Source organism: Squalius cephalus (assembly GCF_949319135.1).
Source record: "Squalius cephalus genome assembly, chromosome: 10".
Taxonomy (NCBI): Eukaryota; Metazoa; Chordata; class Actinopteri; order Cypriniformes; family Leuciscidae; genus Squalius; species Squalius cephalus.
The window spans coordinates 4,520,282-4,546,660 of NC_137131.1; the positions used below are offsets into that span (position 1 = coordinate 4,520,282).

Genomic DNA, 26,379 nt, shown 5'->3' on the forward strand with positions numbered 1-26,379 from the left:
AATTTGCCAAAAAGCCTGCTGTGCTGTAGTGCTCTGTCTTCACCAGTATAGTGAAGTTTGGAGCCAATGTGGAAAATCCTCATCTTCCCATATGTTATCCAGAAGGTCACAGTATTTTCTGCTGCTCTTTTGATCAGTGTTTGCAGATCTTCAGTCAGTCAATTGTGTTGAAAGATGAATTTGTCATCATCGCGTATCATGTGCTTGATAAATCCATCATTCTTATATTGTTTGTATCATATATCTCTCTGTCTGTCTGTCCATGTCTATCTATCTACCTATCTATCTATCTATCTGTCTGTCTGTCTGTCTGTCTGTCTAATCAATTAATCGCAATTAATCACATCTAACGTAAGTTTGTGTTTACATAATATGTGTGTGTGTGTGTGTGTATATATATTGTGTCTCATCTGTTCTGTTGTTCCTATCCATCATTCTGTCTTTCTACATGAAACCTGTAGAAGTTCCTGGTGCCCAGTTTATCTGGATATACTAGGCTTAGTGTTTCAAAGGTAGATCGTGTTGAAGTTTCTGTGCTGTCACTGGGCCAGTGGTAAAGCCGGTGAGTCAGTGGAGGGTAATAAACACAAGGATGTTGTTCATCGTCTCTGACCCTGTCGTCCTGCTCACATGATTCTTCTGTCACTCTTCTGTTGCCTGAGGTTTGCTCAGTTTTTTGTTTGCTGAGCTGAGACCAGCTTTAATGTTTGCTAACAAGCGCCATTAAGTCTAATTAGTTAGTTGGAATCCATACTGATTTCCTCATGCCTTCTTTGTTTTCTCATAACTGACCTGTATAATCACATGGCTGTTGTTGTGTGATCTTATGACAGGCCAAAGACAGGTGAGTTACATGCAGTTTAACAAGATTATTCTCAGTGCTGTCATTCCCTGGCAAGCCTTTTCTTAATCACTAAACATCCAGTTGCTTTGTACTGAATTGTTGTTTTGAACTTACGCACAGCGCTTTCACGTAAGGAAGTGGTTTAGAATTATTCGAGACACTCCTTTAGGCATTTCTCTTTATTATAAATACACAACAAAAATGCCCTACTTGTTGCCTGGAAGACCTGAAAATAGTATGGAGTTTTCTTAGTGTCAGTAGTGGGTTTGTTAAGATGCTATCTGCTATTAATATCACCAGGCCAAGGTTTTATTCAGAAAGTGTTTAATTGATGGAGAATTTCTGTCAAATATCAAACTGAAAGCTTAGTTTTATTTTTACGACTAATTTTAGTAGTAATTTTGTTTTAAATTTGAATCATTTTATAATTTTTATTATTACATCTTACATAGTTTTTTGTTGTTGTTGTTGTTGTTTTATTTAATACTACTGTTCAAAGCAAGATTTTTTTTTGAAGAAATGAATTATATTCAGCAAGGTGGCATTACATTGGTCAACGGTGATGGTACAACATTTGTTACTAAAGATTTATATTTCAAATAAATGCTGTTCTTTTAAACTTTAAAGAATGCTAAAAAAAAGTATCACTTTCCACAAAAATATTAGCACAACTATTTTCAACATTGATAATAAGAAATGTTGCTTTAGCAGCAAATCATCATATTAGAATGATTTCTGAAGGATCATGTGACACTGAAGAATGGAGTAATGATGCTGAAAATTCAGCTTTGATCACAGGAATAAATTACATTTTAATATATATTCAAATAGAAAACAGTCATTTTAAATTGCATTATTTCATTATACACACACACACACACAGGAAATGTTTAGTTCTACTCAATAGTTCAGTGCACAAATCAGTAAACAATGGACTAGAAATAAACTATTGTGCTTCCTATGTGAAATTTTGGTCATTTGTTGATAAGCCAGGACAGAATGTCACACTTTCATTGTATTCAGTCGTGTGCACAATTATATGTGTGCACATGTTAACATGAACAATGGTCATTAAACTTCCCTGTTAATCCTCTCAGCAGACATTAGGCCTGTTACCAGCTTTACTCGTGTATTTTACAGAGCTGAGGAAGTGCACAGAAGAACAAGACGCTGCATGCAAGCGCTCCTGTTTTTACATGAATGATTTGCTGAAGGTGTATTCTCCAAATGTCATCTCAATGTGGGAAGAGGTTTGAGCTCTGAAGCTTCCCAAGCAAAAATGACCGGTTACACCCAAATGCTGCCAGTCTCTGGATATGATGTGCAATCTGATTGGCTGCTGCTGATTTGAATCAAAGCAAAATGTGCTGTTGTTGCATACCTCGTTTTTTGATTAACGCTTCCATCACCAACACTGAAAAAAAAGAGCACTCAGAAATTGCTAGTAATTATCACAAATAATTGCAAAGAAATGGCAAGCACATTAATATCGAAGTAGAAAGACTTTAGCAGAGCACATTGAGTCATGTCAGAGCATTCGAGTCATTAATATTAAGGTATTCGTAAAATTTGCACATTGTTTTGTTGCTGAAGTGTGATTGCATTAAAGTTGTATTGCATAACAGGGATTTATTTAATGAGAATCAGGATGCCTGTAATGGTGCTGTTGAACTCTGATACTGTGTGACCTCAAAGAATTTGAATACTTGAGCATCATTTAAAAATGCCTGACTGTCGTTGTGTCCGATGACATCAGCTATTTTCATTATAGCATACTGTAGCTTTTCCTGTAACAATGCTCTTTCCTGAGAAGTAGTGGTGTAGGTTTACGGAACACTCATAGCTGCATTGTTGTCACCTTTTATTGTGCCTGTAGTTTGATATCTGTGTGTATTAATAGATTATTTGTTGATCGAAGAAACAGTTCAGAGGGTTATTGCTTCATCACAGATTCGTCAAGCCCCTGCGAAAATTCAAGTTAATTATTATTATTATTTTAATATAATCAGTAACTATTTAAAGCCTTTATGTAATGCATTATAAAGGTATGTATTCATAAACAATGTGGGTATAATGCATTGTATCTTTTCATAAATAATTGTAACCTGTTAAAATGCTATATATTTTTTAAAGGTGTAACAATGACTAGATAAGTATTATGTTTTCATGAGATGATGCATTACAAGGCATAATTAATGCATTAAAATACTTTTAGAATGCATTGCACATAAAGTCTTTAAGTAAAGTGTTACCATATAATCTTATAATTTTATTTTATTTTGATCAATATATCTATTATTTTTTTATAACCCAACAAGCCCCCCCAAAATATTTTGTTTTTGTTTGAATGTGTTCCTTCTTTCAAATGCCATTTGAAAGGACTGTGATATTTCGAATCTAATGCAATGACATTCAGACTTTTTAAGTGTGCCTTACTTTGGGGCTCACATGTGTTGCATGTGAAATGATTTTAAAAGGGTTGACAGAAAGATAAAGCTAGTATCTTCAAACACGGTGTCCTTCTTTCAACAGTCTGTCTGTATTTTTATTTTAGTCTGTTGACCTGATAATGAAGGTTATGTGTGTGGTTGAGCAAGACTCTGGTGTCGTTGAAGGTTATCTGCTGAGATAAAGCTCTTCCAGTCAACATCAGGGGTGACGCTCTTCCTGAGATGACCTTTGAATCTGATTTATGGTGGATCACTCACGGTTTCTTCTCTGAAGCGAATGTCTTACAGGGCAAAAAAACTGCTTGGCTTGTGGTGCTTTATGGTAAGTGCTTCACATGATCTGCTCTTACTAATAGGAAACATAAGTTGAGTTGTTCAGTTTAGTAGCATGTTTCACTTAGAAGTGAAAAGCAGAATTATGAATAGTAACACTTTATTTCATTAGCCCACTTTAGACATTCTACTAACTATAAGTAACTTTGCTACTACATGTCAACTAACTCTCATTAGAGTATTAATAGATGAATTTAATATCAGCTAACACTTTATTTTGATGCTCCCAACAGACATTCTACTGACTGTAAGTAACTTTACAAGTACGTCAACTTATTCTGCTAACCCGAACTCAATAACGGTTTACTAATATTCTAAATGACAATAAAGTTATTGACATGTAGTTGCAAAGTTATTGTTAGTAGAATGTCTGAAGTGGACAATGTCTAAACTACCGAAATAAAGTGTTACCTTATAAACTATCATGACATTGATTGTAATTTATGAATTTAACTTCAGCCTAAAAAGCTTAAATATAAAAAAAAAAAAAAACTGTGACCATGTTGTATGCCTATTAATTTGTTCCCTGGTTTTGATTTGACTACAACAATGGAATGATTTACATTGTGTGAACAAATTATTAGGCTATGGTTCACACGATTTACTTAAACAATGAGTTGTTCATTTGTGTCCACGATATGCTGTCCCCCGCATCTCATATGTGGGGCTCCATTGTATGCAACATTCATAATAATAAGAAATCTTCTTGGGCAGCAAATCAGCATATTAGAAGGATCATGTGACACTGAAGACTGGAGTAATGATGCTGAAAATTCAGATTTGCATCACAGGAATAAATTACATTTTGCAATATATTCAAATAGAAAAGTTATTTTAAATTGTAATAATATTTCACAACATTACTACTTTTTTCTCTATTATTAATCAAATAAATCTAGCCTTGGTGAGCAGAAGAGACTTCTTTTTAAAAAACTCTTCCCAACCCCAAACGTTTGAACAGTATAGTACATAAACTTGAGCTTGGCTGTCCGAGGAAACATAATGACATGTGCGTCTCCTCTCAGACCTGATTTATACGGGATCCTGCTGAAACAAGTGAGACTTGTACTTGCTCTCGCTGAAGGCTGTTTTCTGCCGTTAAGATTTCAACATCAAAATGACAGGTGTGATTATCCGTCATGACTGATTAAATCAAATTCCTTGAACACAGAGACCTTTAACACAAAAATATCTGCAGCAGATTGAATGTAAATGTGTTATTTAACCAATATTATAGTATATGTAGGTGGTGAACCAAGACGAGAATTATCAGTTAATATCAGATTTTTTTTTTTATCCTAAAATGAGCATTGTTCCAGTATCTTCACCACTTCCCTTACAAAAATGCAGACAGAAAAAGGGATAATTGTCATAGAAAACAAGATTTGTACAAGTTCCTGGGAAAAAAGTGGCGTTTGCCTGTGGAAAAACTCATGTAACAATGTTCTGGGTTGTTGTCCGGACGTTGCTATGTGTTTGCAGTGGTGTTCTGGGTGGTTCATAAGTAGAGCAATAGTACTAATGCTTGATCAAATTCAAATGTGTTTAAGCAGACATAGTTCACTGCAGGCTCATGTGGAGTGTAATGAAAACTCTCTGGAGATGCACAGTGTCAATTTTCCTGTTGACACAGTTGAAGCTTTTATCATGTGAATATATGTGAATTTTTATCTGGACAAACCGGCTTTGTCTGTTCCCAAGAGATGATGCAGTTATTGTGGCACCATTAACATATAATGCACTATTGTCTCATGTATGATAGTGTGAGTGATAAAAGAGATTTCACCCTGGTTTACACAGATATACGGCTGTTAATAAATTGACACTGATGAGCGCTGTCAGGTATGCCAAAAAGAAAATACTTATATAATGATTGCTGTCATGTGTTGGTATTCTGTTGAATTTCTGAGTAACATACCTTGTCATTTTGGGATTTCTAGACATGTTCCACTGAAAGAGCACAAACCGGTCAGGATCTGGTTTCATGGCACGCCAAATCAAGAAGATCTTTTTGCAATTGCAATCAGTGGATTTCAACTTTGTTGATATGATGAAAAAAAAACTAAAGGATAGATTTTGTGGGGTATTATGTCCAGTGGGACCATTTAAAGATTTAAAATTCCATTTAAAATGGGAAATAAACAGAGTTTGGGGGATTTTGGACATTTTAAAACAAAAAATACAGAATGATGCATATCATATTATAGTGAGATTTGGACCCAATCTAGAGTATGACCTAATATATTTTAGAATAAATGTATGTAATACAAAGCTGAATTTTCAGCAGTCTTCAGTGTCTCATGATCCTTCAGAAATCATTCCAACGTGATGATTTGCTCCTCAAGCAACATTTCTTATTATTATCAATGTTCATATTTTTGTGGAAACAATGATACATTTTTTTTCAGAATTGGTTGGTGAATAGAAAGTTCAAAAGAACAGCCTTTATTTGAAACAGAAATCTATTGTAACATTCTAAATGTCACGGTCTTGGACTCTTATTTTGATACTCTGCTCTGTTTCCTTTATGTTTTCCTGCTCTGTTTAGTTATGGTTTCTGATCATGTCCCGGTTAGTCTCTATGGTTACTTAGCTATAATCAGCTGTGTTTTATTTAGCTCATTGTTATCTCATATACTTCAGCTCAGTCCTCTGTCAGTTATTGTCTTTTTGTAATGGGTTTATCTCCTGCATTCATGATTAAAGTCAACTTTGAATATATTCCTATTTCATGTGTTCTACAACAGACCGGTGCGCTAAATGTATTCACTGTCACTTTTGATCAATTTAAAGAATCCTTGCTGAATAAAATTTTATTTCAAAATAAAATAAAAAAGTAATTATTTATACAAATTTAATTCAAATGTATCACTCACATTGTTATTTTGATCATATAATTTGTAATGAAATATTTTAGGTTAGAAAAACTCACTTTTTAACCTAATTGTATATCTTTGTGTTGAACTCACAAAAGGGCAATATTTTCCGGGCTGAACACTTCTCTTGTTATATTCATGAGCAAAAATTCAAATTTTGCCCTTCATCGTCATCAAAGCATGGACAGATAGTCCAGTGTACTGTCAAACATTACAGTGAAACCATTATTTGAGGTCCATGTGACTCATGACAAAGACTGTGCCATGCGGTGTGTCCACAATGTGCTAATAGACATCTCATGATATGACAGCAACAGTCAGAAATGATTTCTTCATAAAACAACTGCAGACTAATCTGTTTTATGTGTCATATGCTTCTCTGTACTTTTTTTTTATATATAATCTCTAAAAATGTCTATGAATGTTTTGTATGACTTTAAACAGCTTCATCTGAGAGTTTAAATATATTATTCAGTACTGTGAACAAAGGAAATGCTGTTTGGATGTTGGCTTGTGTCTGTTTCCCTTCTGTCATGGAAAAGGTATGATTCATGCGGGCGGCCGAGCCTCAGGGTGGCTGCTTAGAAAGACAGGAAGACCCAAAAATATCTCGCTGTTGGACAATGGAGACAAAAGACAACAACCGGTGTACTTTAGAACGCATTTGAGAAGTACAATGCAACATATGTATAAAGTTTGTTAAGTGTTTGTGCTCATAAAGGTTGCACTTGCACATTTGCTTAAGACAGTCAGAGCCTGCAAAGACCTGCCCTTCAAGTATGTCTGCTCTCTGTGTGCATTTGTGCTCATCTCTGCATGCACTCATGTAAATGAATCGTACAAGTTATATCCTCTATATTTACCATTCAAATGATGCAGATATGCGTCACAAATATAACCGCCATATCAGCGAGATCACATGATGTTGTTTGTGTCCCAACTACTGTTGTCCAGATTAAAGAACTCTAACCAGAGTCAAAAGTCAATCACAAATCAAACAGTCAAGAGCATTATGTACTGAAATAAGGCAATTCACATTGAAATCAATTATAAAGTTTGTCAAACATAACTTTTTTATTGACGCTCTGTCAAATAGATTTGAGGTTTCAGTTTCGGTCCTTGTTGCTAATGAAAACAGGTAAAGTGCTGTGGTGGTGTTTGTCACTATTTCGTGTTTTGGAAGAAAGTCAAATCAAAAGGCCCTTATTGTATCTTGTATTTTGAGACTTTTTGCTAAGGCAATTAGTATCACATGCTGTTAACTTATATTCTGTCTTACATAACAACTTATTATACTGTACAGTGTGTGGATACTATCTACAGTAATTAAATCTACAGTCATTTTACTCTATCCAGTGTGATGAGCCAAGTTGAGTACAATAGGTTGTGTATCGCTTGTTTCCTTGTGGCAAGCCATTTAAACATTTTTCTTTACAAATAACTAGTATCTGTTTTATCATGTTTAATCCTTACACTGAGACATGGCTTCAGTGGTATTTTCATATTTATCCGCAAATGTGTTTTAAGGTAATTAAAGCAACAGTTTTTCAATAGAGGAAGAATATGTAAAAGTATGGTATTGAGGTAAAAGGCTCATCTGCTGTTGGGGTGAAACTGGCACAATAATTAACATGATAATAAACAGCCGGCTGACTTCTCCATTTATTGACATGACATGGTTAGATTCAGATGGTAAATATCATACTAAGTTAGGTGTCGACCTAGATACAGTATATCACCATATTTATGATGAAATGTTCCATGAAACTTTGTTTCTCTGTATTTATTTTATTGTAACATTTTAATGACAGTATATTTATTGTACTTTTAGTTATCAAAATAAACTGAAAATAGTACAAACTTTGCTAAAGTGGTTGTTTTGAACAAGTATTAACTTATTAATTATTCAAAACATATTATTTAACCTACAGTATTTGTATAAATAATGTGTACCTTTTGCCCCATGCTGGTTTTACCTGTGTAAAAGGCCCACCTTGCCACCTCATTTATATGATTTTTAAACGATATTTTCGCACAAAATCTGTTGCTCCATCAACGTTCAATACAAACTTTTTTTTTTCCTGCAATCATATACTATGGCAGTAGTGAGAAGCGCATTTTTCTTAAGTTGTGCCTTTAGCCCCGTTGTACCCTTTATGTTGAAACGGCCTGCCATAGTTTTCTTTCCACATGACGTCAGAGGAGGTGGAGCATCTGATTGGACGAGGCAGCCGCAGGTGAGCGCGCAGGTGGAGCGCAGCGTTGAGTTTCCCAGTAGCTCATAACAATACGCGGAGAGGCCTCTGGGAATAACGCACTCCAACTACCATGACTTAAAACAAGGTCAGCTTTGGAATACACCAGCTTTAATAACCGAATATTCGCTTGAACTTTTGTGAACCCCAGATTACTTGGAGAAATATAAGTCGTGGAAATGATGAGTTCCGATTTGCGTCCGACGGCGAACCCCGCGCGTAAAGGGAAGCTCGCCAGCAGAGTGGAGGATGTGAAGAACCCCTGGAGACACGGATCAACACTCGAGCTCAGCCACAATGAAGCCGCGCGGCTCGCCACCGACGCGCTGTTGGAACAGGGCGAGAAGGAGTATAAAAAAGTGTTGCATGACGAAAGAGAACTGAGCTTTCTGTCCTCGCTGGAAATACGTTATATCACCGAAAATGTGGACAAAAGTAGCGGCGTGGACAGCGGGACTAATGGGGTGGACATGGAGGAAGGGGACACGGTGTCCGAGCTCACTTCAGGGACTTATTTCCCCATGATGTCCGACGATGAGCCTCCAATGTTGGAGCTGGGCTGGCCAGAGGTTTCCAACCGATGTGGACCCACTGAAGCGAAGATATACTTTCAGAGGGACAAGTCGCAAAATGTCAAAGATCTCATTCGATCACTTATTAGTAAAGCCAAGAAGGTAAGAACAACATAAACCCACTTATACCATAGAAAAAATGTACAAAACATTGTTCTAATGCCATTTCCATACTTGTGGTTTACAAATATGTTTTCCACGAAACTTGCATTTCTTTGTGCGTGACGTCACACGTAAACAAGTTACTTTTTAAGTCAGTTTTCAGATAGTTTTGATTTGGAAAATTATCAGATAATTTTCATTTGGAATTTGTTCAAATTTTACGTAGCACATAATGTGCCTAAGGAATAATTAGACTGACTCTGACCCCCAAAAAGTATTTTTGCTACACATAAACATGTATGAATGTTATCGGTTTAAAATAAATGCTTGTTTTGATATTTGTATTGCAAGACTGCACACGCAGACATTCCAAACTAAATATTTCACCAAAAAAATATTTTAAAACAGCACTGTTCAAATGCACTTCATAAATCCACTGAAAAGTCTATTCTGAGTTTATTCTGAGAAAAACGTGTAATTTAGTTTGATGTTTTCTTTATCTAATGGAGGCAACATTTAGACTTGTGTAAGTGTGACTTAAAGCCATAGTTCACCCAAAAATTAAAATTATGTCATCATTTACTCACCCTTATGTTGTTCCAAACCGGTATGAGTTTTATTTCTTCTGTTCAACACAAAAGATGATTTTATGAAGAATGTTGGTATAATCGGTTGCCATTGACTTCCATAGTAGGAATACAAATACTATGCAAGTCAATGGCTACCATCAACTGTCTGGTTACCAACATTCTTCAAAATATCTTCTTTTGTTTTCAGCAGAAGGTAGAAACTCATATAGGTTTGTAACAACTTGAGGGTGAGTAAATGATGACAGAATTAAATTTTTCGGGTGTACTATCCCTTTAAATGTCCAAATGTGTAAAAAATGTTACATTAAACATTGCTTGATCATTATCATTAAAATTGTTATCACCGAAAACACCTCAAGATCAGTGATGTACATTTAAAGGTTGTGGTTTATTGTAATGCATGTCCTAACAACTTTTCTTTGCAACACAGGTTATCGCAGTAGTCATGGATATTTTTACAGACGTGGACCTGTTCTGTGATTTAGTGGAGGCCTCCAACAAGCGCAGGGTTCCTGTGTATGTTCTACTGGACGAGAAGAATCTCTCCCATTTCTTGAGCATGTGCTCTGAACTAGACATCCAGAATTCACACTTGAGTGTAAGTCAAACACTGACGCACTCATAGAAAATGCATTTTGTGTGGCCCAGCTCATGAGTTCTTATCCCTGCACATAATAAGAAGTTTTCTATGAGATGGGTGTTCTCAGTTTTATGAATACATCTGTCAGTCAACAGAATAACCTAAGTCTTATGCAAGTTGCCTCAAATAAGTCTATTAGGTCATTCCGACAAAAAGCTAAATATTTTATGTTGTTTCAAAAGCATTTTTGTCAAAACAAAACAGCTTTTATTCAACTTTAACAAATGGAATATTGTGAACTATTATTACAATTTAAAATAACTGTTTTCTATTCTATGAATATATTGTAAAATGTAATTTATTCCTGCGATTGAAGTTGAATTTTCAGCATCATTACTCCAGTCTTCAGTGTCTCATGATTCTTCAGAAATCATTGTAATATGATGATTTGCTGCTCAAGAAATATTTCTGATTATTGTCAATGTCGAAAACAGTTTTTTTTTTTCAGGATTCTTTGATAAATAGAAAGCTCAAAAGAACAGCATTTATTTGAAATAGAAAGCTTTTGTAACATTATACACGACTGCTCAAAAGTTTGGGGTCAGTAAGATTCTTTTTTTTTTTTTAAGAAATGAATACTTTAATTCAGCGAGAATGCATTAAATTGATCAAAAGTGACAGTAAAGACATTTATACTGTTACAAAAGCTTTCTATTTCAGATCAATTCGGTTCTTTTGAACTTTCTATTCATCAAAGAATCCTGAAAAAAATTGTACGCAACTGTTTTCAACATTGACAATAATAAGAAATTATTAATATTACACAATAGTACTTTTTTTTTTTCAATATTTTTGATCAAATAAATGCAACCTTGGGAACATTAAAAATCTTTCCGCTCCCAAGCTTTTGAGCGGCAGTGTAGGTGAACCAGAAGTTCTCAAATTCAAATTTTATGCAAAATATACCCATGTTTTTTAAATAAACAGATAGTTAACATTTCTGTAATGCTGCTTTTTTTCAGAATATGCGTATAAGAAGTGTATGTGGAGACACGTACTGCACCAAAAGCGGGAAGAAATTCACCGGTCAGGTTCAAGAGAAATTCATGATCATTGACTGTGAGGAAGTCATAGCTGGATCCTATAGGTATGTTAATCACGTCATATGTGTTTGTCCAAGCATTGTGTAATATAGTTTTTAAAAATGCATTATATAATCATAATTTTAACCAAATATCATAATTGCTACAGTGATATTTACTACTGTAAGTCTCATTAATTTAATGAAATCCTTTAAATGATGGCACTTTAAGAATCATTTTGTTTGAATGTTTCTTTGATGACAGTGGTAAAATAATACCACATAATCTATAAAGGGCTGTGCCAGTGATTTGATATAAGATACAATAATTAACAGAAAAAAGCTGATAGTTCAGCACACTACACAGCTACACTAACGTGCAGGTACAACATGTCACAGCACGAGTTTTGAAAGCCAACTATGCAAGAAGCAACTCGACATTTTTCTCAGGAGGAATTCAGTTGCATTGAATTATTCACGTTGAAATACCCATCAGTCCAGGCTTATCTCATTTCAGTCATATCACTCTGTATTATGTAAAGCATTTAAGCGCATGGCAGCATTTTGGCAGGGAGATGACAGGACGTGCACCTCATGTGCTTGAGCAGCTTAGCAATGAAAACATGATGATTCTGCATTTCTCCGGCACAGTGTTAGCATTGGCATTAGCCATCAGCTTCCAAGCCTCAGTGAATAATTTGGTGGATTTTTTTTTAGTGAAACTGATGAATTACAAAGGCAATATGTTGTTTTTAAAAAATATTTGGGAGCTGAGACCCAACAGTCTTGCATGGACTATGTCTAAATGGCTAATCTGCTCCTCAGTTATGATTAGGAGGAATGAGTTTGTGTAGGAGTTGTCTTGTTATGTCAGGGTTAGTGCGACTGATAGCGGCCTGTGTGTAACTTTGTGTGTTATTAGTGTGGATAGTGGGTGAGGCTTTGCCCATATAACAGACAACAGGGAGTTTTGTTTGAATAGAAGTGCATACAGTTTAAAGGGAAATTGCTTGCAAACACAGTTTTGTGAAACTGACGATTTAGAAGTTTTAGAACTTTTGTAACGGAGAAATAATTAACAGAGATTGTATGCATGCTTTCTTTTGTGCTCTTTTAACCTACAAACCGGAAAAGGCTGCGATGATCTAATGTAATGCTTATCACATGCTCTTTTATGTCAGTATCATGCAAGACATTTGAGTAATGCCACAAACAGATGGTTAGCTTGAACGCAGTTAAACACTTGTTAGCATAAGTCACCTGAACCATCCATAAAACTGTAATTGAGGATTCAGTTTGAACCTTTTCACCCAGGCTGGATGGAATCTTTGGACCTCATTTATGAAACCCAAGCAGAACAAATTTCTGTGTGAATTTATAAAAGCATTCAGTGCGAAAACAATTTATGCGAAAAATGATTTTCTTAACAGCTTTATGGAAATTCGTTCTGCTCATGTTTCATGAATGAATCCCTTTGTGTTGGTGGGACGTTTGTTTTATAGTCTTAATTTTCTATAAAATGTGCATTTGTTCCAAGAACAATTTCAGGTTATGCTCTTTTTTTTCCCCTCTAGCTTTACATGGCTTTCCGCTCAGGTCCATAGCAACATGCTAATGCACTTCTCCGGCCAAGTTACGGACTGCTTTGATCGGGAATTCCGCTGTATGTATGCAGATTCCCAAATAATAGACCGTTTCCACAATCCAGATGAAGACGATCTGCCCGGTTACTCTTACAACGTGCCGGCCCCAAACCTTGGGTTGGACTTTCTTGCAGACTACGGCAGCAAGGAGCGAGTGTATTCTGAGAACTCTAGTAGCCAATCCAGTGGTAGCGTTTCCAGCATCAAAGCTGCTCCTCCAGGCATGAAACATGTTTACAAAGTCACGCATGACAAGAAGAACCCGGACAACTTGCAAAAGACTCCTGACAGGAAAGGAGTCACGAGTTCAGGGCTTCAAATGCCACCAGGAACCCACATAGGAAGAGGTTCTCCTAACGACAACCGCCAAAATCCGACGGTTGAACGCCCTTCCTTAGTTCAGTCCGCTGGAGTGGAATGGGCCAAAGTCGGAGCCGCAGAATACCTACGCACAAACATTGCTGGACAGACATCCAAAATCCAGTCTTTAGGTCTCTACAGTTCTCCAAAACCTCCATCACCAACTCAACAATCTCCAACCGACAACAGGATTTCCCCCAAACATCGACTCCCCGCCCCTTTCCTCAGTAAGTTCACTGATTTGTTCAGCATAAAGGACAAGGACTCTCACATCCTCCAGAAGAAGCCTTCTCATTCCTCTCCGTTTGGCGGGCCAGATCTTTCTCAGAACGACCCAGAGAGTGTGCAAGTTCCTCCTCCACCAGGACCCATGCCAAAGGACTGGATTGCCCCCGAGAAAGGGATACATCGGCGGGATGAGAAACGCATGACGTTAGGTCACAGCAAATTGGACCTTGTCAACCATTACAACAAGTTGAACAAATCCAAGCAGGTTTACAGTCGCTTTGAGCTAAAGAACAACATGCCTCATTAATGCTGGGCCTGATCGATCATTCTTTCTTGGAGTGAGATTGTTGCTCATTTTGTTCACAAGACTAAAAAAAAATCAACCAGGAGTGAAAGGCGAGATGTGTGTGTTGAGTGAATTTGTGTTTGTAATGACAATTAAGTACTTTGTACTAATGCTGCTTTCAAGTTCTTCTGGGAAGTTCCTATAAATTGTAATCGCGACATGAAGTGATTTTGGTCATAATAAACTGTATGCAATGGAGGATTGCATATCTTTCTTGAAGACAAGAAGCTGCAGTGCTAGTGCAACAGCATAATAGCATGAAGGGTTCATTAATAGCATGAAGGGTTAATTAATTGCATGTTTACATAAAAAATGTATATTAACTTATGTATATTATTCATTTCATATAAATTTACACACACATTTATACACATAAATATTTAAAGATTTTTTTATGGTGACATGAAGTATGATAACATACTCATTTGTCCTCTGCTATGTAAATTCATATAAATAAATAAATAATAATAAAAAAAAAAATAAAAAAAATATATATATATATATATATTCATATATACACACACGCACACATACATACATACATACATTATATATATAGGGCTGTCAAACGATTAATCGCGATTAATCGCATCCAAAATAAAAGTTTGTTTTTACATAATACATGTGTGTGTACGGTGTATAATTATTTTCTATATATAAATACACACACATGCATGTATATATTTAAGAAATATTTGCATGTATATACTGTGTATATATATTTATATTATATATAATTTATATTATATATAAATATTTTATATATAAATAACACATTTTCTTAAATATATATATGCATGTGTGTGTATTTATATATAGAAAATAATTATACTCCGTACACACACATGTATTATGTAAAAACAAAATTTTATTTTGGATGCGATTAATCGCGATTAATCGTTTGACAGCCCTAAATATATATATATTATTTTATATAAAAATCCAAGTTCAAGTTCAATACCAAGTTTATTTCGTTGTAATTCTTTAATTCACATGCCCCTAATTCAGACAGTCTGGGCTTAAAGGAAAGTTTCCCGACTGATGACTATGACATTGTTGTGGTGCTCATGTTGTAAATATGATCATTCTTACATGATTTGAAGGCAGCGTTAGTACTTTGTACCAGTGCATTGTACTTTTTGTGTTTGTGCTGTATATAAAACCTAGTGTATATGAACCATTGCTTCATTGGGCATTTTTGTACAAAGCAGATGGTGTTGATTTAAATGTAGCCACTCTGTCTGACACTAAGTATTACCCTTGGATAGCATCATTCAGGAGGTTACACGTGTAGTCTTCCAAATGTTCTTGTGTTTTTACTAAAATGTGATTCTTTTGTCACTTAAGACATGCATTTAGAGACTCTAAAATGCACTTTGGGTAATGTTGCAATTAGCTGCTTAACAATAAAGTACTGTATTACTTCAATGAAGCCTATAGTATAGACCATCTCACAGTGGTCTCTGATGCAATAGAAGCTAATTGCAAGGAAAACATGATTTACATTATTATTATTTTATTAAAACAGGTAAGCTTTTCCACCTTTTGATACTTTTTCTAATTAGTGTGTAGAAGTCTTTGCAACAGTCTACATTGAATGCCATATAGCGTTTGATGGATTTGTCGTCACTTAATAAATGCCTCTTTGACTCAAATCTATAGATAACCTCCAATTCAATCTTAATCGACAAGCTTTTTATCCGACAAGTAGGAGATACTGTGAATAGGTGAGCTTGAAAAGAAGATTCACTCTTCAGATGTTAAAGTGTCCTTGTGAAAGTGATTCAGAATCGGCTTTGATCACCAGATACCTTCATACAGAGAAGAAGTGGTTGAGAAACCCGAGATCTGGAGTAAAAGTACAATAGCTTGTAAAGTAGTGCTGATCCAAGGTCAGAGTTTACGTTCATATTCACAACATGTAAACATAAATATGAGATCGATAGGAGCAGATCCTTAGCCTTTTCCATTTTAATATGTTTAAACATGATTTCAGATTACAGGTAAAGTGCTAACTTTTGCTACACAAGCCAATAACTGCCGATTCTGACATGAATTGTATTTCCAAGGCTTTAAACATACTAGTATGTTTAATGTTTTATGGCATAATAGTTTTTCATTGTAAATATTTATTATTCTTTGCTCACCTTTTTGTCTTGGTAGTGCCTTCCAGTACTTTTTTATGTGTTGTTTGCATTTTTATGTACATATGAAAATCAAATCTTATAAAATGTGATCTATTAACTGTTTTGGGGAGTGTGTAACATACTTTTATAACTGCAGATCTTCACATGTAATCTGTTACATGTGACTTGCATGACTTTTCCAACAGTGTTACCAAAGACTACAATAAATCAATAAAGTTTATGTTCCTCTTTTTTTTCAAACCAGATTTTGCAAGCGTAGTAACAAACAGCATTCTAGTATGTATTTTAAAAAGGCAAAAATGTCAAATGTTTTGAAATTCATATAGGCTATAAATCAGTTACTGACTAAAAATGGTAGTGATGCTAGCTACTCTTTTCAGTCATGGCAAGTAACGTGATACAATTCAGTTTAGTGAATTGTTTCGTTCAGAAAATGTTTCTTTAGCAAACTGCATTTTAATTTTTTCACTCGTTAGTGTTTACAAAGTTTCAGAAACCTTCAGTTGCATTAAGTGCAAATCTATTTTTAAGCTTAATACCATCATCTTAATTGGAATCCTTGTTGTTTTGTGGCTGGCAACAACCACCCAGAACACCCTGGCAACACCCTAGCAACCACCCAGGACATCCTAGCAACACCCTAGCAACCACCCAGAACAACTGCCTAGTAGCAACCACATTGCCACAGCAATCACTCTGTCACAACAAGCAGATGTCTGTTTTTCATTGCTTTTTTATTAGTTGCTTTCAGTGTAAATTGATGTTTAAAGGCCCATTCAGACTACTATACTATATTAGCATCCACACAAGTGGATGATATTGTTCTGTTCATTCTATGCGCATGCTTCTTTGTCACTTTAAATGCTCGAGGATGGATTCTGCTGGATTCTGATTGGCAGCTGGATAAAATCTTTCTAAAAAGGATATTTCTCTGTGCTGTTATTGTTATAACTGTGGTGTGAACTCTTTATTATTATCTTTATAGTCCTTGGTGTGAATGTACGGAGCCCCAAAAGGCAAACATTCTGCGAGAGAATGCAAAGTTTCTCAGAGGAACGTGTGACTTTTGCAAGAGCATTGACTTCTTATTTTTCCTCTCTTGTCACTATTCCGCTGCAACTCGACTCGTGTACGACCATTACCGGAAGCCAGCCAGTGATTATTACAAAGCTATAAATATGGATATTTTTCTTACAAAAATGCACAGCTGTGCTTCAGAAGGCCTTTATTAACCCCCTGGAGTCATATGGATTACTTTTATGATGGATGGATGCGCTTTTTGGAGCTTCAAAAACTCTATTCACTTCCATTATAAAGTTTGGAAGAGCCAGAATATTTTTTTAATATAACTCTGATTGTGTTTGGCTGAAAGTCAAACTAACTTTTTTGTGCAAACTAACCCTTTGAGTCTGATACTATCACCCTAAATGACATCTTTAATGTTTTTGGTAGAAAACTCTGCTATTTATCTAAAAGATGTTTCCCCTTAATATTTTTAATTAACTTGAATTTCTCAAGTAACTGCTTAAGTACTTAACTATTAAATGCTATATTTAGATAATAGTATGTGTTACTAATAATATACTATTTTTCAGTAGTAGTTTCAGTGTCTTGTGGTTTGGCAAGCAACATCATCAGCGCTGCGTAGTACGTGAAAGTCCTTGCTTGACCAGAACATCCACATTCTTTACACATAACACACACTGAATACACTCGTGCAGTTTTCCGCATGATCCTCTATAGAAACAATTAATGTTTACAATCCACGTTCTCATTGTGACCGCCGTAAATGTAATCATCACCTGCCATCAGGTTATATGAATACAGCTCTCATCTTCTGTAGATCATGTTCCGGTGTTATTGTAAACCATTAGACCACATTACATGTCATTTTATATAATCATAGGGTGTGATTATAACTCATTGCTTCAGAAAGACGTCTCGCTTCTTGTGTCAGTTTGTGTGTGTGTGTGTTTTCAAAGTGCCTCTATAGCTAAATGCTTGTTTGGCGAGACTGTGAACTGTTTTATGATGGTTGTAGGCTCCAAATGCAAGTTTTGTTTTTCTTTTCAATATAGTGGTCGCATAAAGCATCCAGACTCTGAAAACCATTAAAACCTTTTATTGAAACCATTTTCGGTTCCCCAAATAACCTTTCAGTAAACAGTTCTACTCTAAAGATCTATAAATAACCTTTTGTGGAACGGAAAGGTCCATAGATGTTACAGGTTCTTCATGGACATCGGTTTCAAGAGTTTAGTCGGTTTGAGATGTCTAAGTAGGTCTTGTTTCCAACCGAAGTGTGCAGAAGTGTGTGGGTGGACTGGATTTGCATGCTTCAAACTGCTGACCTGCTTTGCTGTCTGTTGGAGAGTAACTTTACCCTCATGGTCTTATTTCAGCTACGGCCCACATCATTAACCATTCTCAAAGTCAAAGAGACTGAGATGTGTGTAGTGTTACAGCAAACCTCTAACCGGTAACTTACCTGAAAGGACTTTATGTTGTGAATGATGTGGTAAAAGCTCATTATACTGTTAGGCATACTGTGTGTAGTTAGTTTGCATTTTAGACATTTCCTTGTGAAAATGTTCCTGTTATGAAAAGTTTTTCACAGCTCGGCCATTCTCTATTGATCAAACGATACCTAATTTGACTCAGCATGACATCAGATCTGACCCTATTTACTTTCTAATTCGTTTTCCTGCTTTTATTGTGAGTGATTCATATTCCAAAGAACTACATTTCTTCATAATCTGTAATCAAAATAAATAATTGCTCTTCCCCTGAAGTGATTTTTGTTTTCTGCTGAACTCACTTTGGCCACATGGGCTACTGGATAATGATCCAATCAATAAAGTGGATAATGGATGCTTTTAAATGCATTTAATGGATGAATTTAATTGCATTTTCATGGATAAATTGAAGTCCCGTCTTACATTATTATTGTCTCTCTGAAATACGTCAAGTTACGGAAGTTGCATACAGGGAACTGTATGTATAAAGAAATTTAGGAAGAGGCAGATTTTTATACATTGCAATAATGGATCATGAAAAGTGGACATTTCAGACCTGAATGTGAGTTTGCATGAGGATGAATAATATTTGTCCCAGGAATCAGGCCATGTTTATTTGAGCCTCCGCCTGCTGGAAACTAAAATGCTCATCAGAACGTAATGGCTGAAGATCAAGTTCAACCTTAAAAGCAACTCAACAACGCTTTTTAACTTGTTATTATTGCCATGACCTGTATTACAATAGTGTTAACCAAGATTAAAGCTGAAGTGTGTAATTTCTCTACCTTCAGTGTCACCAAACAGAATTTTAGAAATGATGATTTTCCCTTTTCCATTGGTCAGACCAACAGATAGCCCCGCCCCAATCTCACGCTATTGGTGGAGCCCCTTAAAAAAACAGTTAACTATTGGAAAGTTTTCAGAGAATCTGCATTAACCTGCTCTTTAACCTGTCACGATTATTAATCATCATCTTATTGTTGTTATTCGATCTAATCGCAGTTATTTGAGCTAACTATAACAATTGTAGGCTACAGTTTAAATTTCAATTGCATTTTGCCATTCAAATAAGGGAATTCTAAATGCTTAAAGAAATGCCATTAAATGTGCAATATTGTGTTTCCTTTTCTGGTGAAAGAATAAAGAATATGAAGAAAGAAAGATACACTGTTATAAAGTGTGCAAAGATATATATATACGGAATTAAGGTTTGTGGGTTTAATCAAACTACATTATATTATATTATATTATTTCAGAGCATTAAAGTAAATCATATGGTCCTATTTATGATATTTATGACATTAATCTTCAGCACAAAATACATGATTGTAACAGGTGTATACTTTAACTTGGTCATGGCAGGTGAAAAAGAAAATGGTTTTAGAAGCAAAGCAGTTTGATGAACAATCATGTAACAAACATTAATCTGCAATGACTAATCATTTTACAGTTACACCAAGACCGTTTATTATAGTAAATATAGGGTAATTTGTTCACTTGTTCATTTTGACATGAAGACCCATGATGTTCCAGGCGGTTTGACCTTTCAATTTTAAGATTCCCCCAAAAGGACAAACTCAAAGGCCTGTATGAATACTGCAAAAGAAGCTTTTTGTGAATGTAGATGGACTGGTTTCAGTCTGCTGACTGGTTCACGGTTTTGTTGTGTAAAGCCATCAGTGCATCATACCAAGCCACGTCGGTTGTGTGTTGAAAGGTGTTTTGTTATTTGCTTTCTTTGCCAGACCTCCTCCCTCTCTTACTCGGAACTCAGTACATTGTTTCTCTGAGGGTCACAACTAATACATTTACTCTATTTTAGGGTGGAATGATGTCCTTACTTTAACCACACAAAGGTTTCAAGGACGAAGGTGATGACATTTTCAATTAGAGACTGACGTTGGTATTTTCAATATGCTGACTGAAGTTACTGCCAGTAGTTTAAATGTAAAAATGAAAACAATCATTACTTTTACATCATTGCATTTTAAGGTTGTTACTTATTTTATTCTGCATTTTACTTCAACAGCTTTCGATTTTTGTTAACAATATCTACTTTGTCCTTATAGCTGAATCCAGAGCTTTCTGTACATTTGGAGCATCATTTTTTATTTAATTTTCTTGTTATTTTTTTTAAAAATATCATTCAAATGGTTGGACACATTTAACATTGGCCGCCCCAAAATAATGAATGAAGTAAATTAATTTGAAATAAATAATACATTTAAAATGAAATGTATGTTTTTAAAGTCTTTAAACCGCTTTGATCTCATTAAACCTGAAACGTTATAAATGTAATATTTATAATAAATATTAAGTAGTTGCTTTAAATCTCTTGACTTGTAGTGCATATAAACATGTTCTTCCTTCCAGTATTGACTAGCTCAATGACAAAGGCCTTTTTTTCCCAAGTCTCCTCTTTAACAAACATCAAAGCCTCAGGAGACAGGGTGAGTCAAAGCTTGCCAATTTTTTCCCCAGTCAACCACATTCACTTCCCTAATATGTCTGGTTACAGTCTGTGCACTCCAAAAGGTGTCTGAGTGCTTTGAAGTGCAACTGGGATGAAGATTTTTTTTGCGGCCTTATACACAAAAATGTGATGCGATATGGACCGAGTTGATGACATTTGAAGGTGTTTTTTAGCTGAAGTATGTGGCTGAGCCTGTTGGCTGAAAGAGTGCCAGATATCTGTGTGTTTGAACAGTGGGCCGCTGCCTGAGAGACAGAGAGACAGAGAGAGAGAGAGAGAGAGAGAGAGAGAGAGAGAGAGAGAGAGAGCGAGCTGATCAGCTTCTGCTGCTAATACTCAGTCGTCCGCAAACTGTAGAGCAAGAGCTGGTACAGTACATGAGAGTGTTCATTCAGTTATGCCTCATAACTGCCAAGATGATTCATTCGTTCTGACAATTAATGTTCTGTCATGTTCCAACACTTTTATTTAATTTGAATAGTACACAGGGATATTTGACTCACATTGGATGGTTACTTTGTCCTTATCCTTAAAAAGTTCAAATCCATTTTTTTTTTTTTTATGGATTATTGTGTGTGACATTCTAGTAGAGGAGTGAAGCTTATAAGAACTGTAAGGTTTCCTGGTCATATTTCAACCCAAAATCAAAAGAAAAGTATATATATATTATATAAACTGTATTATATAAACTGTAACCACAGACATATTAGGGAAGTGAATGTGGTTGACTGGGAAAAAAAATTGGCAAGCTTTGACTCACCCTGTCTCCTCCTGAGGCTTTGATAAAGAGGAGACTTGGGAAAAAAAGGCCTTTGTCATTGAGCTAGTCAATACTGGAAGGAAGCATCAAGAAAAAAACATGTTTATATATATATATATATATATATATATATATATATATATATATATATAACATTTTTACATTTTATTTAAAATGCATTTATTTATTTATTTGTTATGTATTGTGTATTGTAGTGTTGTAATGTGACAAACAATGTTTAACCCTTAAATGAATGTTTCACCAGTCATTATTACATATTCAGGTCTTTAGCGACCCGGATCTAGATCTATCACGGATGAATCTCTAACCACCAAAATTGCAATCAGAATCAATATCAAAATCAATATTTTGATAGCCGACAGCTTCTTCACCAGATCCACCATCAAGTGGCAGTGACACTTATATTTGATTTGGTACAGTACTTGCTCTGCAGTAAATCTGATGATACTTGTAGGCTATTCTTTTGTTTTATGCCTGGGATTTCCTGCGGTAATTATGAGTGAAACATCACGCCATCATTATGTATCATTGTCCTATTGAGGAATAAAGGTGAATTGCACTTAGTGAGTCACCAGAGATTCAATTGTTGTGCAGAATATGTGGGGGATGTTGCAACAATATATGGTTTCTGTGTTTTTTTTCAAGTCATCTCGGATTATTTTTCCAACAATAAAGTATAGGCCTATAATGCAATGTTAATTGACCTTTATTACAGTGTAGAAACTATAACATATATTTTCTGCCTTATTCTGTGATAAAAAGGGAAAAAGTCTTTGTAATAGCATAAACCAATAATAAAATTGTAATTAGGAAAATATAGGGGAAAAAATACCTATTACACATTTTTGGTTATTGTTCAGCAGTGTATTTGACAAAGGTCACAAAATATCATAATATTCTATTTATATACCATGGATTGGAACTATGTGTTGTACTGCCTTTAATGTTGCAAAAAAGCTGCAGAAATAGATGCATTGGTAATTACAATTTTGAGGATAATATCATGGAAATAATGCATTTAAAAATGTCTTTATGTAAAATATAGCATATATATATATATATATATATATATATATATATATATATATATATATATATATATATATATATATATATAGTTTATTTTTTGTGTGTGTGAAATATGAGCCGTATGTGTTTTTGTGTGATTCATCCAGAGAGATATATGGCAGTTACAGTTAGAGGTTTACTTTAGATAATGTGCCACAGGCACTGTTTAATCTGTGCTGAAAGCTGGAAACTGTAGAGGTGGGGCTGAAACTGGCTGTGTTGCGGCATGTTTAAGTTTTAAACCTATATGTCAAGGTTTGTTGTAGCTGAATCCATGACATCCAGAATGAGAAATACGTTATAGATGAACTCGGGTGCATCTAATGCCTTACATTGTCATTCACCAAAATAGGGTCTATTATCCCTGTTCATTGCAAAATGTCTTGAAGTCCGTCACTTTTAATTAGATTATTTTTAATTAATTTTTAATTGGTCTATACAAAAAGCTTTGAATGTTGTCACGCCTATATTTGCCATCATGCATGTCTCATTCACTGTTCACTGAGGACAGCAGTTTACCGGGTTACAGGGACCTCTGCTGGTCAAACACATATATTCTGGTTATAATTGCATCCAGATCCAGAATCAGAAAGAGCTTTATTGCTAAGTGTGCTTGCACACAGAAGGAATTTACCTTTGTGTGGAAACTTCCAGTACACACATTTAAATATAACAAGGGCATCTAACTGTTCAGGAGGGAAATAGCCTGTGGGAAGAAACCTGTGCTTAGATGTTCTAGTCCCTGTGCTCTGAGGCGCCGTCCAGACGGCAGCAGTTAAACTGGGTTTTGACTGGGGGGAATGGAGTCCGTACTGTCTGTTGTAGTCTCTTGATGTCTGATTCGGTGGTTGAACCAAACCGGACAGTTATAGATGAACACAGGACAGACTCAATGAGTGGAACATGTGTCAGCAGATCCTGTGGCAGGTTGAACATCCTCTACCGTGTCAGTGAGATTTCTTTTCACGAAAAAAATGAATACTTTCTCTCAGCAAAGATGTGTTTTTATCAAATAAATGCATAAAAATGTCTTACCGACCACAAACTTTTGAATGTAGTGTGCTAAAACATTTTTAACAATAGAGTATTTATAAGTTACCATTAAACGCTGTTCATTGTTTGTTAATAATGCATTAACTAAAGACTATAATTTTAAGAATGTTCATAAAGAGCAAATAGGATATGAAATTTAAGACTCAATGGCCTACATATTTCCCTGAAATTACCAGCGGATAAGGTTAGTTTTCCCAGGGCTCATCTGAAGCTGTTGATGGATTAGTTTCCTGCAGAAAGGCACAGTTGTAAAGCAGGATTAGGTGGATTGTAGCATATGTGCACACCAGCAGTTCTCACACTACAGCCTTCTACATTTCCAATGGAGTGTATTCAAAATTGTCTTCATCTAATGGTGGATTGCAGGAAACCATTGATTTATCTGATGAATAACACCCACCATAAGACTGACGGACCTGCTGATGATGCTTTGTAGCTCCCGATGACCTTTAAGGGTCCAAAAGGAATACAGGAAGAAAAGATTGGCTTGATTAGTTTTCACTCCAATTGTTTTGGAACATGAAATCAGTTTAATGTCTCCCAGACCAAAGATGACTCACCAATAGACACACAAAATGCGTTTAACTGCTCAACCAAGGCCAGGTTCGTCATCGCACAAACAAAGTTAAGTGTCTGAAGTGCATCCGGACACAGGGGTCCTGAATCAGTTGACTGATCCCATTTGGCATGTTGAGTCATGTCTCTCATTACCTATACACGGCTTTGGGCTTGGACTTTGGATTAATCTTTAAAACAGATATTTAAAGATGATGTTTAACAATGGAAGATACAGTATATGCACATTACTCTCTTATTATGCTTTCATGACTGGTTCTGAATCAACGTTATATGTTTAACTGCCCTTTCAGCATAGTGGTGACCTTTCTTAAATGTCAGCAGTGAAACCAGCTCCAACCTTTTGTTTATTTCTGAATGATTCAGCATCAAGAAAGGCATGCTAATAAAGCTTTGTGTTTTAAAAACAATTTGTCTCCACAGTAAAATGCCTCATCATTTAAGTTGTTCAGTGTTGTTATCATTAACTATAACTAAAACTATTAAACTAAAACTATTAAGCATTGTTTTTGGTCATTGAAATAAAGCTGAAATAAAATAATATATAAGCCATGGAGGAGCGAAGGTATGATCCATAGAAGAGTGGATGGTGGAAGGATCCTTGGAGAAGCGGATGGTTGAAGGATCCATGGAGGAGCAGACGGTGGGAGAAGCCATGGAGGAGCAGACGGTGGATCCACGGAAGAGCAGAAGGATCCATGGAGGAGCAGATGGTGGGAGAAGACATGGAGGAGCAGACGGTGGATCCATGGAGGAGCAGACGGTGGGAGAAGCCATGGAGGAGCAGAAGGATCCATGGAGGAGCAGAAGGATCCATGGAGGAGCAGACGGTGGGAGAAGCCATGGAGGAGCAGAAGGATCCATGGAGGAGCAGAAGGATCCATGGAGGAGCAGACGGTGGGAGAAGCCATGGAGGAGCAGACGGTGGGAGAAGCCATGGAGGAGCAGAAGGATCCATAGAGGAGCAGAAGGATCCATGGAGGAGCAGATGGTGGGAGAAGCCATGGAGGAGCAGACGGTGGCTCCATGGAGGAGCAGATGGTGGGAGAAGCCATGGAGGAGCAGACGGTGGCTCCATGAAGGAGCGGACGGTTGAAGGATCCATGGAGGAGCAGACGGTGGGAGAAGCCATGGAGGAGCAGACGGTGGCTCCATGGAGGAGCAGATGGTGGGAGAAGCCATGGAGGAGCAGACGGTGGCTCCATGGAGGAGCAGATGGTTGAAGGATCCATGAAGGAGCGGACGGTTGAAGGATCCATGGAGGAGCAGACGGTGGGAGAAGCCATGGAGAAGCAGACAGTGGAAGGATCCATGGAGGAGCAGATGGTAGAAGTGGAGGAATGGATGGTGGTAAAAAATCCGTGGAGGATCCGACGGCCAATGAGAGTTTAGAGCAACCCAGGAGACAGCCAGGAAGGAGGTGACCCACGGCGAAAATGATGAAAGGAGGAGCCAAGGTGGACACTTGAGCCCAACTGACAGCGGTGGGGACCGGCGGATCGGGG

The 26,379-nt window shown here is 36.2% G+C and overlaps 1 protein-coding gene and 1 long non-coding RNA gene across 2 annotated transcripts; both read left to right on the forward strand.

The window, feature by feature from the left end:
* The first annotated feature begins 3,501 nt into the window (after positions 1-3,501).
* On the forward strand, positions 3,502-7,012 carry LOC307165297. The gene is made up of 3 exons (XR_013822454.1): positions 3,502-3,616; positions 5,428-5,469; positions 5,568-7,012. It is a non-coding gene; the product is annotated as an uncharacterized lncRNA (long non-coding RNA).
* A 642-nt stretch (positions 7,013-7,654) lies between these two features.
* fam83c (family with sequence similarity 83 member C) lies at positions 7,655-14,711 on the forward strand. The gene is made up of 4 exons (XM_079882788.1): positions 7,655-9,432; positions 10,453-10,620; positions 11,625-11,749; positions 13,258-14,711. The coding sequence occupies exons 1-4, from the start codon at positions 8,938-8,940 to the stop codon at positions 14,219-14,221; spliced, it is 1,752 nt and encodes a 583-aa protein (XP_079738914.1). The 5' UTR covers positions 7,655-8,937; the 3' UTR covers positions 14,222-14,711.
* Positions 14,712-26,379: the final 11,668 nt, after the last annotated feature.

Excerpts from the sequence above, each read along its gene's own strand:
- fam83c (XM_079882788.1), top strand. The coding sequence starts at position 8,938 with ATGATGAGTTCCGATTTGCGTCCGACGGCGAACCCCGCGCGTAAAGGG. Across the intron at positions 9,433-10,452 it reads TTATTAGTAAAGCCAAGAAG|GTTATCGCAGTAGTCATGGA; the intron begins GTAAGAACAACA and ends TTTGCAACACAG. Across the intron at positions 10,621-11,624 it reads TCCAGAATTCACACTTGAGT|AATATGCGTATAAGAAGTGT; the intron begins GTAAGTCAAACA and ends GCTTTTTTTCAG.